Here is a 15224-nt window from a genome sequence, read left to right on the forward strand (position 1 = left end):
AATATCGAAGTGTATTCTATCAAAAAAGCCATACAAATATGAAAAGTGAAATTGAGCTGCCACAAAATTGGCCATTTAGAAATGATAACAGCCATCTTAGCTATCCTGCATATAAAACAGATAAGCATTCCTTTAGGTAGTGGATACGTGAACAACTCTGTTCAGTTGAACAAACAGTTGAGAGTTTACTGGGACATTGGTGTTGATAGCAGAATGATTATAAAGGGGAAAGATTAGTCATGTAAGCTGCTGTTACGGAGCATGGTTGTCACAGTGCTAACAAGGCCAACAGATTTAGTACAATAAACACATCAAGGACTTGCACTGGCCTTCCCTCCATACCCCAATATTTTGGGCTGTGGCGTAATGCCATGGAAAAGAGAGTAAAGATACACCTGTATTCATTGATATACGCTGTACTATCGTTGACAATAACAGAAATCCCAAAACCTTCAAGATTGTTCAGAAGGACCTCTTGTCTCAACCTCTAAGAAAAGGGTGATAGATGCTTTGTGCAATATTGATTGCATTATTCTGAAATCGGAGGGAAGATGCAGACCCATTGCTCTAGCAGCTGATAAAGATAGTGGACACGGTGCACACTTTAGAGTGTGAAGTGAAGTATATCTGCAATTTTATTCCAGGGGAATAAATCTGTTAACTTGCACAAGAAGCACTGACCCATGTGTTTCTTCCCATCTTGTTATTGGCAAGTACCTAGATAACCTCCGTGTGATCCCATCAGTGAACATAGCAAGTATTGACTCTGGGATGTCAGCTTGATTAAAAGCTTCATTTGCTTTATGAACTTGCCAAGCTAAATGGGTTGGTCAGGTTAGTCTTCAAGCCAGTATCAGCATGAAGAACACCATGGAATGGCCTTTGGTGTTCCAGAAATGTCAGAACAATGGAGAAAAATATTAAACCTGTCACACTTCTCTCACAGGGGAGCCTACAAGCCATTTATGCTGAGAACTGGCGCCATCACTTACCTAAATGAACTGTGGAAAAGCTTACTGCTTTGCAGTGCTTCTCAGATTATTGCAGTGTTTAATCAACTTGTCATGTAAGAATCATGTGATCCATAAATGGGCATTAGTGACCTTTTAAACCGTTCCTTTGTTTAGAACAAATATAAGCACTGTGGAGCGTAATGGGACACCCAGGGACAAACACATTTCACCAAAATACAACTCTGTACTTGAACATATGTTGAATTTAGATATGAATTTACACATGAAATGTGAGTTCATTGATAGAGTGCTTCCTGGAATATCAATGACCTAAAGTGTCTTGTGACAGAGCTGGCACAGGACATGTTGCTGCTTGAGGTAAAGGGCAATATGGCCTTCCCCATTTCACCTATAGAAGCTGATGCGACTACCATTTAGCTTTGTTGTTTTTGTCAATTGCTGTCAAATCAGTTTTGACTTATGGCGACCCATATGAATAAGAGTCACTCTGTTACCAACAGCTCTGCCTGATGCCTTGCAAACTAAGAAACATGGCATCCTTGGTTGAATCTATCCACCTGTGATGTGGTCTTTCTCTTTTCCTCTTGCTTTCCAAAACTATTATCTTTTCTAATTAGTCATGTCTTCACATAATATATCCATAGTATGATAGTCTCAGTTTTGTCATCTTGGGTCCAAAACACACTGCAGAAATAGTCCAGTTTGAGACTGCTTTAACTGCCCTGGCACAATGCTAGGGAATTTGAAGAACTGTAGTTTTGTGAGACATCTAGCCTTCTCTGTCCGTGAGCTCTGGTGCCACAATAAATTACAATTCCCAGGATTCCCTAGCACTGGGCCAGGGCAGGTAAAGCAGTCTTACACTGGGTTATTTCTGCACTGTGTTTGGACCTTGGTTTCTCCGGAAAGCTCAGGCTTGATTTGCTCTGGGGCTTATTTATTTGTCTCTTTGACTGTCCACAATGTCTGCAGAACTTTTTTTCCAGCACCACATTTGAAATGAGTTACACCTCATTTCAAATGAATAGATTTTCTTCCTTTCAACCTTTTTCACTGTCCAGCTCTCACAACCATATATAGAAATTAGAAATACAATGGCATGAACAATCCTGATTTTGATATTTAGTGAGATAACTTTACACTTGATTTTGTCTACTGTCTTCATAGCTGCATTTCCAAGTCTTAGTCTTTTGATTTCTTGACTGCAGTCTCCATTCTAATTAATGAATGAACCTAGGTACAGAAAATCTTTATTTCAGTATCTTCATTGTCTACTTTAAAGTTATGCAAATTGCCTGTGGTCCTTATTTTGTTTTCTTAATATTCAGCTGTAACCCTGCCTTTTGTACCTTCTTCATTGATTTTATTCAATAGATCATATATCCCCACACAAACCTGCAAGGATCCTAAGATCCACAGGGGGAGGCTTTCTGTCAGTCCTATTGCCTGCACAGGCTCACTTGGTGCAGACACAAGAGAGAGCCTTCTCAGTGGCTGCTCCCACTCTTGAGTGCCCTTCTATGGGGCTTTGGTTGGCTTTTCTTTCATCAACAGGCAAAGGCATGTTTATTCAAGCAAGCTTTAAATATGTAATCGTTGTCAGGAAGGCTTTTATAGGGGTGTTTCCTCTATTTATGTTTCTATCTTTTGAATGTTTTGTGTGAATTTATGCTGTTTTAGCAAGATGATTTTAAGTGTTCTTAATTTTTTATTGTATTTCAAACATTTTTATCTATGAGCCATCTTGGGTTTCTTTCCAGGAGAAATGTGGCATATAGATGATGGTGGTCATTTTCTCCTAGTAGTATGGTATTATCTGCAGATCTTAAATTGTTGATGTTCCTTCCTTCAGTTTTCATGCCTTATTCCTCTCAGTCTATTCCAGGTTTACATAATATGCCAGAATATAACTTAAACAAATAGGGTGATAAAATGTAGCCTTGCCTGATCTCATTGCAACTTGAAAGCCATTATGTTTCTCCATATTATGTCTTGATGGTGGCTTTTTGTCCTGAGTAAAAGTTGTGCATCAAGACGATCTAATGTTGAGGCAGACCCATTTGTTTAAGAGTGATCCATAGCCTTTCATGATCTACACAATTTGCTATAATCTATAAAGAACACATTGATTTTCTGTTGAAATCCTTTGTTGTGTTCCATTATCCAACATATCTTTGCAATATGATCTACTAGTGCCTCTTTCTTTTTTGCACCCAACTTGGATATCTGGAATTTCTTGCTCTTTATATGATAAAAATCTTTTTTGTTGAATTTTGAGCATCGCTTTGCTTCCATGGGAAATTTCTGCAGTGCCTCTGTGGTTACTGCAATCCCTGGTATACTCTTTCTTGACTGACTGGAATGTATATTGAGTGTTTCTAATATGTGGGGCATTTAGGTTATAGAATGAAATAGCGTCCTCCACCATATCTGAGGCAGACAGGGCATTTGGGGAATTAGGACAGGCTGGTTGTGTTGTTGCTGTGTGACTCAAAGTCATTTTTTTTTATTATTTATGGCAACCCTAAGGCTAACCTATCACAGGGTTTTCTTGGCAATTTTCTTCAGAGGGGGTTTGCCCTTGCTATCTTCTGAAGATGAGAGGATGTGACTTACCCAAGGTCAGTCAGTTCAAGTGGGGATTTGAACCGTGGCTTCCAGTCATAGTCCCAACACCCAAACCACTAACTACACCATGCTGGCTCTCATGACAGGCTGTATGGTACACAAATCTCAAATAGAGGGGAATGGCCGCAAGCTGTGAAGAACAATCAGGGTACTGCTATTGCTTCTGTCTAATATCTACCACACAGTCTGCATGCTGCTCAGTTAAAATCCTGGCTCAGAAATTAGCCATATTTTTATAGCTCAAGATTATTTTCCAGTTGGTATCGCCTCTGGTTTTGACATATGAGGAAATGGGACCAGAATGGGCTACAAAAACCTGTCATCTTGTATCTGATTTGGGTTTATCATAGAGCTTGGGTTGCAAAAGGCTATAATGCTCCTGACTGGAAATTGCAGGGCATTTAGCCAATATTGATCTCCAGAAAAATGTTGCACTAGTGTCTAACTGCCGTTCTGTTATGTAAGTCCTTCACTCCTTAACTAGTCTTCACTTGTCCCCATGTTCTCAAGATCCGTCTTAGGTGCAGACTGAATATTCTGTCCCTAATGAAAGTCAAACAACAATATAAAGGGATACCCACTGAAGATAGATGGTGTCCAAATGCTTACAAAAAGATGGAAGACTTAGGTTATTTCCTTCTGGAATGTCTTTTATATTCAGAGCTGAGAACCCAGTATCTTGATCCTCTTATTAGCCGTATCAGAGATGTTAACGCATCAAAAACTGACATTTTTCCTAGCAGGATCTGAGTAGGAGCTAGCCTGGCTTGAGTAGGTGTACAATTTCTTCTCTGTTTCAAAAGTTAAGGGAAGCACTTAATGTCTAATGTTCAGTGCCACTGTTAAGATTTAGGGTAAAGTAAACAACATCCCTAACTTGCAGCCCCAATTTGACTCATGTATCTGAGGAATCAAGAAAGACTGAGGTTTTCTAAAATATTAACCTATTCAGCTTAGATTTTGTGCTGTTACTCCAATCATCTTGGCATAGTACAGTGTCAGTCACATCAGGGATAAACACCAGTTTATTTCATTCTTTTTGGTGGTCATGCTGGCTTTACACTTTAGGGCAGTGATTCCCAAAGTGGGCAGTACCCCCCCCCCCAGGGCCAGTGGAAAGATCCAGGGGGCAGTGAGAGGGAAAGGGGGAAGCAGGGAGATGGTGGAAGTAAAAGGCAGTGGTTGGGGGCTTTCAGTCAATATATTGGTGTGCAAAAAAAGACAAGGGCAATCAGCAGCCTTTAGGACCATGGTGGGGATGTGGGCTGCATGAAAATTCTTTTCTAGGTTCCTCAAAACCACCGCACAGCTTCACTGATTGCTTCATGTGGTGGTGTCTGCCACCCTTCACCTCCCCACATGAGCTCACTCCCTCAGCCATATCTTTCACTAGTTGTGATGCTTGGGAAAATAGTAGGAAAATAGTAGTAGGTAGTGAAGGAGAAGTGGCAGCAAAAAGGAGCTTTCAGATTTGGGTCCCTGCTTAAGCTTTGTGAGTTTTGCCAAGATTTGGTTGGTAGGCCAGAGTTGCACTGTTGCTCCTGCTTTCTTTCATTGGACAAGCCTAGAGAAGAGGTAGCAGAAGAAACAATATTTGAGCAGGGCTACACTTGAAGCTGTGGGGAAGGCATGGAACTGGGGAAGGAAGGGAAGGAGTATCTGGGGTCAATTCTTGGAAAGAATACTTTGCCTTGGAGCAGGTCAAGTAGTTAAAATCTCTCTCCTTGCCAGTCTCCAGTCCAAAGCATGTGGCCTCTGTAAACCCTCTAAACATACACAACATGGGCTGCTCCTCTGTCCACCCTGACAAAGAAGGATTGAGAATCCTTCTCATCCGGGGAGAAGATTCACCCTTTGCAATGGTCACATTGGAAGCAGCAACTGGGCAGCTAGCTGAGCAGTGACCAAGAAGCCTCTTGCTTACACTGTCCTTTGCTGCAAGGCAGTGGTGTCACTAGAATTGGTGACACCAGGTGCTAAGCTCATGGTGTCACTCCAAATTTATGTGCTCCCCTTCCAAACCATACAGAATCATTAGTAATGTTTTTGTACTGTTACACCTTAATAATTCTATATATGGCAATAGTAGTGACATAAATACATCCTATACATCTTTTTGTCTTCCTGAAGCTGGAGGCTGCTGCCTCCCATTCACACAACAGACTCCAGCTTCATGGGTAGGACTGCTGGAGGAATCCAGGGATTCTTCCTCCTCTTGTCCTGAAGCAGAAGGCTGTTGATAGAATGGGAGACAGCAGCCTCCAGCTCCAGAAGTAGGGTGGAGGAGGAATCTAGGTATGTCAGTGGGAGACAGCAGCCTCCAGCTCCCACAGCAGGAAACAGAACTTATGCAACAGCCTTCTGCTTTGGGAGTTAAGGAGGAAGAATCCCTGGATTCCTCCTGCACTCCACTCCCAAATCTGGAGGCTCTTGTGTCAGTGGTAGACAACAGCCTTGCTCTCACTCACTCACTCCCTGGTTCTCCTGCATGCTTCTCCCTCTCTCATCGATAGAGCTAGGCCATACCAGGAGTGTGGAGGAAATCAGAAGTCCTGCATTATCACCTTCTCCCAGACGTTTTTTGGAGCTCAGTGGGCAGAGAAAGGAGAGACCTTGTTTGTCATACTATCTGACCACATATTATCTTTTGCTGAGCTCCTTTGTCTTACCAGATATGTTAATGCTAACCTATCTTCTTCCAAAAAGGAAGACATTTAGGAAGCAACAGTGGCATTGCTAGGATGGTAGTTGTGGTGTTATTCCACTTATGGTGTCACCTGTTGCAGCCAGGTTGCATACCACCTAGTGACACCTCTGCCACAAGGCTGTTACAGGCAAGAAGCTTCTCAGTCACTTCTCAGCCAGCTACTTGCTTGCTACTTCCAGGGTGACCAAGTGGCAAAGGGAGCAGCAACGGAGATTGGTTGTTTTGGATGTACAATAGAACCATAGCCCTAATCAAGAAATATATTGGGGCGCTAGGTGAAACCCAAGTGGAAAATGGGCAGTAGTCTCAAAAAGTCTGAGGACCCCTGCTTTAGGAGTATGCACTTCCCTAGATGCTTCTTATTCTCAAACTGAAGTCTGTCTTCCCTCCATCATCTAATTGGGAAGACACACTTACAGGCACAAAAGCATCACAGCCAGTGTATTTATGCCTGAATGGGCTGGAGGAAATCTGCCGTCCACCTCAATTGCTTTTCAATTTCAGTATTTTTTGAGTGAATTTATCGGTCTTTTCTGAGGAAATTATTGTGCATTCTTTTCTTTTTGATTTTGAGCAATAGGTCACACTCCAGATATTTTCACTGCTTCTATGTGTGGCTTCTGTGCTAACAGCTCCCACTGGACCTTCAAACTACCTACCCCCAGTTTTTAAAAATCCCTCAGCTCAACAATTCATTATTTTTTAACTTTTTTAAATAAAAAGTTTCCACTGTTGACTGTATTATTCCATCCCATAATCTTTTCAAAAGTTCTCATCTCATGGCACTCTCTCCTAACTGCTTTTCAAATTCTTGAGAGATTAAAAAGATGGTACCATGTGTATGCAAAGTATGTGAATATTACTGCAAGGCGAACTCCTGGAAAATATCATGTGTGAATGCCTTCAAATCACAATGTTGGTTGTTATCTTGGGTAGAATTTAGAATTCACAATAAGCACAGTGACCTGGAAAAGTTGGTTACAATTTAAAGCGGGGTGGGGATCATGCAGCCTTACTGATATTGTTGGATTGCAACTTCCAGCATTCCTCACCATTGACTATACTGGCTAGGATTACTGTGACTTGCAGTTGAATAACATGTGTACAGCCTGATGATGTCCGCTCCAGTTTTAAAGGTTATAATAACTTAAATTTTGTTCCTCTGAAAACAAGGATTGTTAACTTGGGCCCAAATCCTGGAATAATCTACATGACTATTCCAGGCTACATAATGGAGAGACTGTGTCACAACAGGAGTGGGAATCTGGGAGCATTCACCAAAAGGCCATTCACCATCGGAACAGGTAACTTCTTCACTGAACTGAAGTGTGGAGATAGGGCTTTCAGGCAAGCATGTGATAATTTGCTGTAAGACTGCTTTTTCAGCCACTTTCTTTGGTTTGAAAGTACAGATCATGATGTGTTAGTATTCTGACCATTCACCTTAACCTGCATTACAAGACAGAGTGGCTGTGGCATTGTGGGTTGACAGAGGTTTGTCTGTAATTGAAACAACAGGGGGAATAGATAGAGGAACACTGGGGTGTAAAATGACTATTGGCTGCTCTGATGGTCTTCTGCGTTACTCATTGTTTGAAGCAGGATTTGTGAAGATAGCCATTCTTGTATGCTTGTAACATAGGGCTTTTCTAAATCCTAAAATGCTATTGTAAGTTATTAGTACGTATGTTTCTTTTGAGGATGCTTCTGATGTTTTTTTCTGCACTTCCAGTTCCAGTGTTGCTCAGGTGCTAAAAAGCAAGCTCTTTCTAATAACACAGTTTGAAATGGTACATCCTGGATGCAGCCATGTGACAATTTCTTAAGGCATGATCTTTTTGTTTTAGTAAATAGATCTAATAACTTATCAAAAACCTAACAGGGTAAGAAGATAAACTTTAGTGAAGTAAAATTCCAATTTACTGGAGTGTTGCTGTTTTTTTGATGGAATGATTTGAGAATCTAGAATCTACATTGTATTTACCCTTTGATTACAGTATATTGTTAAGCTCTTCAGCATTTCTGACAGGTTTCATTTCCTCTAGAAAAGTGAGAAGTAGAACCTGAATGCATTTTGTAGTATATTCTATAGTTACTAATATTTGTTGTTGCCATGAGCCTTCAAGTCGTTTCTGACTTACGGTAAACCTAATTCGTTCAGAAAAAGTTTATCTTCTGAGGCTGAGAGAGTGTGACTTGCCCAGAGTCATCCAGCCAACTCCCATGTCCGAGCTGCAGTATAAACCCTCATCTCCAGAGTTGTAGACCAGCATTCAAAACAGTACACCATGCTGGCTCTCAATTACTAATATACAAACAAAATATATGGAGAGAGAGGTATTCATTCCTATCTGGTGGCAGCAGATCTGTTGCCTGCATCAGATCCCGAGAGAAGCCCTGTGTCCCCATGTTGCCTTCAGCTAACTTGTGTCTCATTTCTCTCCTGTGGTTGCTTCTCTTTCTCCCAAACTACCAGCTGCTGTCCTTTATCTGTATGCTTGCCTCCAATTTAAGTGGAAGAATATCAATTTTCCCATCTTTTAATTGTTGTCTTATACAAAACCACAGACAATTTCTCCCAACTGTCAAGGAATCATCACCTAACCAGTAAATGTTGGTGATAAAATACCAGCCCATTATTTTGAACTGTTAGTCAGATAAAGGAATATTTAGCCAACAAATATAAGAATCCTTTGCTTTTGAGCTCTAGAGACGAGGTTGCCCAGACTTGTAGTTTTATATTGCCAAGAGAAATTCCTCTTCAGTATGCTGTCTTTTCTAACAGTTTCAAGTTGATAGCGGTAGTGCCTCTTTTTGGAGCTTGACTTTTATCAGGTTTAAGAGCCAGCAGTACTTAAGCCTCTTGTGTTCAGGCTCTTATATAGTAGCTCTTGTCTGACAGATAAGGAGTATTTGCTATAGCTCTTATTGCTGTCAGTGGACTCTTTTCTACTATGCCCAGTGGTTGCTCAAGAGTAGCTTTTTGTTACTTATATCTTTCGTTATGGGAATCACAGAGGGGCTCAGATCCTTCCTTACCAAATCCATGCCTGTGATTCAAGGCAGCTGTGTTATTATATACGGTTGACATTTCTTGAAAGGCACTTCTTCCTGGCAGTCATCTGTGAAAACCCTTCCCCATTCACATCATAAGGGAAGCAGGAGTTATTATTAATGTTTATATATAGTCATATCCAGTTCTGATGAAAGGCCTAAATACCCTAAAGGGACCAGATCCCATCTGATCTTAGAAGCTGAGCAGGGCTCTGATTAGTACTTGGATGGGAGATCACCCAAAAATACCAGATAGGCTATATTGAAGAGGGGGGAACTGGCAAAGCCACTTCTGGGTATTCCTTGCCCAAGAAGACGCCATGAAATACATGGGATGGCCAGAGGTTGACAGACAACTTGAAGGCACATCTATACACAGCAGTTATGACAATAGGTTTTGCCAGTGGGCTTTACATTTCCAAGACAAGCTGCAAAACCTTTGGTGGATTGTGTGAGACAATCTCTCTTAAACTTGCCTTTCCGTAAAACCACCCAACAGTCTCATTTGCTAATGTTTTTTCACTGTGGTTGGCAGCATAGAAAATCCTGTTCCAAGCTTAGCAAAGATCAAGCTCCTCAGAAATGCCCCTCTCTATAACAAAAAACAAAGCAAAACACAAACACTAGAACCCTTCTCATATGTCATTGCTGAGTGACAGGCCACAGCCTTGTAGAAGGCAACCAGTGGCCATGAATGGCTCAGATCTGGGGGTGTGAGGGGGACAACAAAGCATGGTTATCTTCAGTGTTGCTGCCTTTGTTGTTGTGTTGTGTGTCTTCAAGTAGTTTCTGATATATGGTGACCCCCCTAAGGCAATTCTATCACAAAGTTTTCTGAAGCTGAAAGTGTATGACTTGCCCAAGGACACCCAGTAGGTTTCCATGGTCTGGTAGGGATTCGAACCCTGGTCTCCAGAGTCAGTCCATTGCGTAAGGCATTATCCACTCTGGCTCTGCTGCCTAGCCCAATATTTATTGCCCAGTAGTTGCAGCAGGAGATACTATAGCTTGGACATGTGAGCAGCTTTTTAACAGCAATTCTTTCCCATTACTGCTCTGTTTAAGAACAATTTTGTACAAGTTACTTGTTCCAAGCGCTCTGGATTCTAAAATGCGGCTTTTTCCACTTCTTATTAAATTCCAGTTGCTTTTCATTACTTTTTAATTACCACTATTTGAAAGAAAAATAGACTGCATAATACTAGGGTGGGGGAGAGCCAGTAAAATGCCTCTAAATGAGCTTTAAAAGCGTCTAGAAAATGTCCCTCATTTTGGTTTGTTTTCTGATGTTCCCACTTGTTACTTCTGAAATGTAACTTCATTCTGTTCATGTGAAGTAGTTCACTGTGAAGTAGGGATTGAATTAGGGACAGTTGTGATAGCACCTTGAGCTCTATAATTCCATTTCCTGCTTCTTTTCATAATCCTTTTTGTCTTGCGTGGCAGGTAGAAGGGGAGGAGATAGATGATATGAAATGTTGTCATTACCTCCTTACAGCTTTTTTGAAACTCACTGTCTTGTCCCAAAGCAATCTCTTCTTAAATTGTCCTTTTTTATCTGTTTATTTTGATAGCTGCTTCAAAGAATAGCTCTTCTTGTGTCCCTTTTCACTGAAATGTACTATGGAATATGATGGAGAAGATGAAATATGCCATGGATCAGACCAGAGGTATTGTGTGGAGAGGCAAGTGTATAACCAAGGAACCCTACAGGAGCAGCTGCATAAGAAGGAAAAGACACCTCTGCCTCTCACTCAGAAGATAGCACATGCTTGTCGGTAGGACATTTCAGCTATTTATTTGTGGAAGATCTCATTAAATAGCTTAATTGGTTTGGATTCTCCATTGTCTCCCCCCCCCCCCCCCCCGAGATAGGACTGTAATCCAGCAGAGGTTCTTGCTAGTGGAAGCAAGTCAAGGATGGGGTGCAAGTGGAAGTAATTTTTCTATTTCCACCTTGCCGACCCATCTGCTTGTTGTTGTTGACCAGCATCGAGTTGGCTTCGACTAATGGTGACTCAATGAATAAGATACTTCCAAGTCATCCTGCCATCAACAGCTCAGCTCAGATCGTGCAGATTCAGGGACATGGCTTACCTGGTTGAGTCTATTCATCTGTAATATGGACTTCCTCTTTTCTGACTGCCTGATGTTCCCACTTTGATTTGCTCTAGGGCCCATTTATTTGTCTCTTTAACAGTCCATGATATCAATAGAACTCTTCTCTGGAACCACATTTCAGATGAGCTGATTTTCTTCCTATCAGTTTTTTTCACTGTCCAGTTTTCATAACCATATAGTAAAATTGGAAATACAATGGCATGGACAATTCTGACTTTAGTATTATATATCTTTACACTTTACACTTAAGGAACTTATCTAATTCCCTCATAACTGCCCTTCCAAGACCGAAATTCCTTCTGATTTCTTGACTGTAGTCTCATTCTGATCGATGACTGACCCAAGGTATATAAAATATTGAACAATTTCTGTCTTTATTGTCTATTTTAAAGTTATGTAAACAATCTGTGGTCATTATTATTTTTTTATTCGTAAGGCTGAACTGTAAACCTGCCTTTGCACTTTCTTCCTTGATTTTCTTCAGTAATCATTCCAGGTCTTTGCTATTTTCTGCTAGTATCTTGTCCTGCAAGTCTAATTCTGCTTTACATATGATATGCAGTCTTGCCTGACCCTCCATTATGTTTCACAATATTCTTTTCTAACACTAGGCTGTTGTCCTGAGTACAAGACAATTAAATGTTGTGGCACACCCATTTCTTTAAGAGCAATCCATAGTTTTTCATGATCTATGCAATCAGAGGCTTTGTTATAATCTATAAAACACAGGTTGATTTTCTTCTGAAATTCTGTGGAATCCTCCATTAGCCAATGTGTGTTTGCAATATGATCCCTAGAGCTTCCTCCTTTCCTGAACCCATCTTTGCTGTAGAATTTTGAGCATCACTTTGCTTGCATGGGAAATACATGCAATGGTTCTATAGTTACTGCAGTCTCCACTTTCTTGGGGATTGGAATGCATATTGAGCATTTCCAATCTGTGGGGCATTGTTTTGTTTTCCTTATTTGTTGACAGATTTTAGTTAGAACTTTCAGTTCTGTCTCTGTAGATTGAAGCAGCATTATTGGTATGCTGTTTGTTCCTGGTGATTTATTTCTCCCAAGTGCTCTGAGTGAGTACATCAGCTTTCTCTGGGCACAAGTCACTGAACAGTTGCATTCAGGGTTCTGACTCTTATTTCTGTCCTCCTTTTCTTTTACTTCTTGCTTGCCCTTAACTCACTGAAGAGTTTCATCTGTCACCCATTGAGGCTTCTCTTTCTTTTTGGCTGCAGATATTGTCGTTTTGCATTCCTCCCTGACAGTGTCCCTGGCCTCAGTCCAGAGTTCTTCCAGATTCTGGTCAGTTAGGCTTAATAGTGCAAATCTAGCTTTTACATTATCCTTAAATTCTACAGGGATGTTCTTCAGGTTGGATTTTGTCGTGATGATGGTTTAGTGGTCTTCTTTAGCTTTATTCTTTAATATTAACATGTCATGGTCTGTGCCACAATCTATTTCTGATCTTGTTTTTGCAGTGAATGGAGCTTCTCCATCTTCTGCTTTCGATTACGTTGTCTATTTGATATCTGTATTGAACATCAGGTGATGTCCATGTATACTTTTGCCTCTGGTTGCTTGAAGATAGTGTTTGTAATGAATGAATTGTTGGCCTCCCAAAATTCAATCAGTCACTCTCCTGCTTCATTTCTTGATCCTTGAACATATTGATCCTACAGTCTTCTATTCTGTTCTGTTTCCCATTTTGGCATTTCAATCAATTAAAAAGAACTCTTGTTTTGGCATGTGATCAATTTCCTCCTGGTCTCCAACAGAGAATCTTTCAGTTTCTTCTTCTTCAGCCTCTGTAGTTGGAGCATAAACTTGGATTATGATTATACTGATGAGTGTCCCCTGAAGTCTTATTGATATGAATCAGTCACACTTTACATTATCATTTGATTGATTTCTTAGATTTCTTCTTAGATTTTCATTTCCTGAATAAAGCATTGTAATTATCTGATTCAAAATGTCCCATTCCTGTTCACTTTAGATCGCTCACTTTGTATTGCAATGTAAGCATTTTCTGTTTCTTGTTTTACTATGTCTCGCTTCCCCTATTCCTCCTCAGCTTCTCACATTCCATGTCCCTGTAATATGTGTTAGTGCAGCTATGGTCTTTCTTTTCACTTCTGAGCACGTCAACAGCTGAAGTCCTTTCATCTTGGGTTTAGTTGCATCATTAGCCACAGCACTACTCATAGTTTTTCTCTACTTTATCCCAGTAGCTCACTGAGTGCCTTCAAATCTGGGATTTCATCTTCTGTTACTATCTCTTGTTTCATTTTGGATTATCTCATCATAGGGTCTTTGTGGTGAATGACATTCAAAAGGGTTTACCATGCCTTCTTCTGCACAGTAGTAACAAGACTTAGTTATGATGCCACTGTCATTACCTCTGATAGACCTGCCAGTGCCATCTCACCCATTCCATGCTACTGGTGCTTCTCAATAATTGATTGGCACATTTAGTCTGGCTTCTCAGCAAAAGCCTGTCTGACATGGGAGACCATCTTAGCAGCACTGCTGCCATCATCAGAGCCTCTTGCTATTCCAGAGGATCCTTCAACCCTCTGGAAAAGCAGTTGCAAGACTGCTTCATTTGTTTGCTTAGAGAGACAAGATCTGAAACTCAGGATGGAAAAGTGGGGGACGTGACTTTTGTTAACTCTTCTTTCCTCCTTCTCTTTGTGCTTGTCCCACCAAAGGTCACACCACCACTTTTCTACCTGGAGTTTCAGATCTTGTCTCTCTAAGCAAAGAAATGAAGCAATCTTGCAACACTTCTTATTCAGAACAGAACACCTGATCCAGAGCTTCCCAAAACAACTTGTGGATAGTACAACCAACAGGCTGGGAAGAAAGAGTCAAACAGAAAAGAGTTACTGCCAAACCTGGCTATCACTAGACTTTTTCACTATCACATAAATTGCCTAACGTGCTGGGCTAATCTTCAAGGTCAGGACCATCACTTTTCCAACCACACCCACCACTTCTAATGACCCGTACTCCAAGATAGCTATGAAGCAACAGCAGAAATGCAGGCAAATATCAGGCAACTTCCATTCATCTGTTGTAACTACACAGATAAGTTTCTAGCAGAGTAAAACAGAATTTGTAAGAAAACAATCTCTCTGTCCTCTTGATATACTACATGCTGAAATGCTAAGCAAGATAAATGAAATAAAAACACTAAGATTAAAAAAAATCAACAGAGGATAAGGGTGCTAGCTTCTAAACCACTTCTTTCCTCTGTAAGTCAAAGCACCAGCGGTTGTGCAACACCTTTTATTAGAAAACAACATCCAATTCATATTTTTATCAAACAAATACAGTTGGTCCTCAATATCCATGGATTCAATTTTTATCCACAGAATCAACCATCCACAGCTTGAAAATATTTTCAAAATATATAAATTCCACAAAGCAAATCTTGATTTTGACATTTTAGATAAGGGATACAATTTTACTACACCATTGTATATAATGGGATTTGAGCATCCATGAATTTTGGTATCCACAGGGGGTCCTGGAACCAAGCCCCAATGGATACCAGTTTATAAAATATACCCTTCTAAAGGTTGTCTTTCTGATGCAACAACTGGAATTTTTGTGTAATGACTTCTTATTTATTTTTTAAAGGGCCTGTTAGCATGATCTTTTAATATTAGGAATTACTATGGCTGGAGTCTTATATACTTGGAAGTAATTAAATATGGTGGGATGTACATTTACATAAA

At 40.5% G+C, this 15224-nt stretch overlaps 1 protein-coding gene across 3 annotated transcripts in view; it reads left to right on the plus strand.

Moving 5' to 3' along the window:
• Positions 1-15224, plus strand: part of LOC149312409 (prestin-like) — a 46991-nt gene that overhangs the window by 3330 nt on the left and 28437 nt on the right. For all 3 annotated transcript variants that reach the window (XM_089524582.1, XM_089524580.1, XM_089524581.1), the window contains exon 2: positions 10938-11141. In XM_089524582.1, the coding sequence (XP_089380708.1) occupies positions 10987-11141 (155 nt within the window). In that variant the 5' untranslated portion in view covers positions 10938-10986. The remainder of the gene's footprint in view (positions 1-10937; positions 11142-15224) is intronic.

This window comes from Sceloporus occidentalis, unplaced genomic scaffold (assembly GCF_023333645.1).
Source record: "Sceloporus occidentalis isolate IW3139 unplaced genomic scaffold, rSceOcc1.0.p SCAF_5, whole genome shotgun sequence".
NCBI lineage: Eukaryota > Metazoa > Chordata > Lepidosauria > Squamata > Phrynosomatidae > Sceloporus > Sceloporus occidentalis.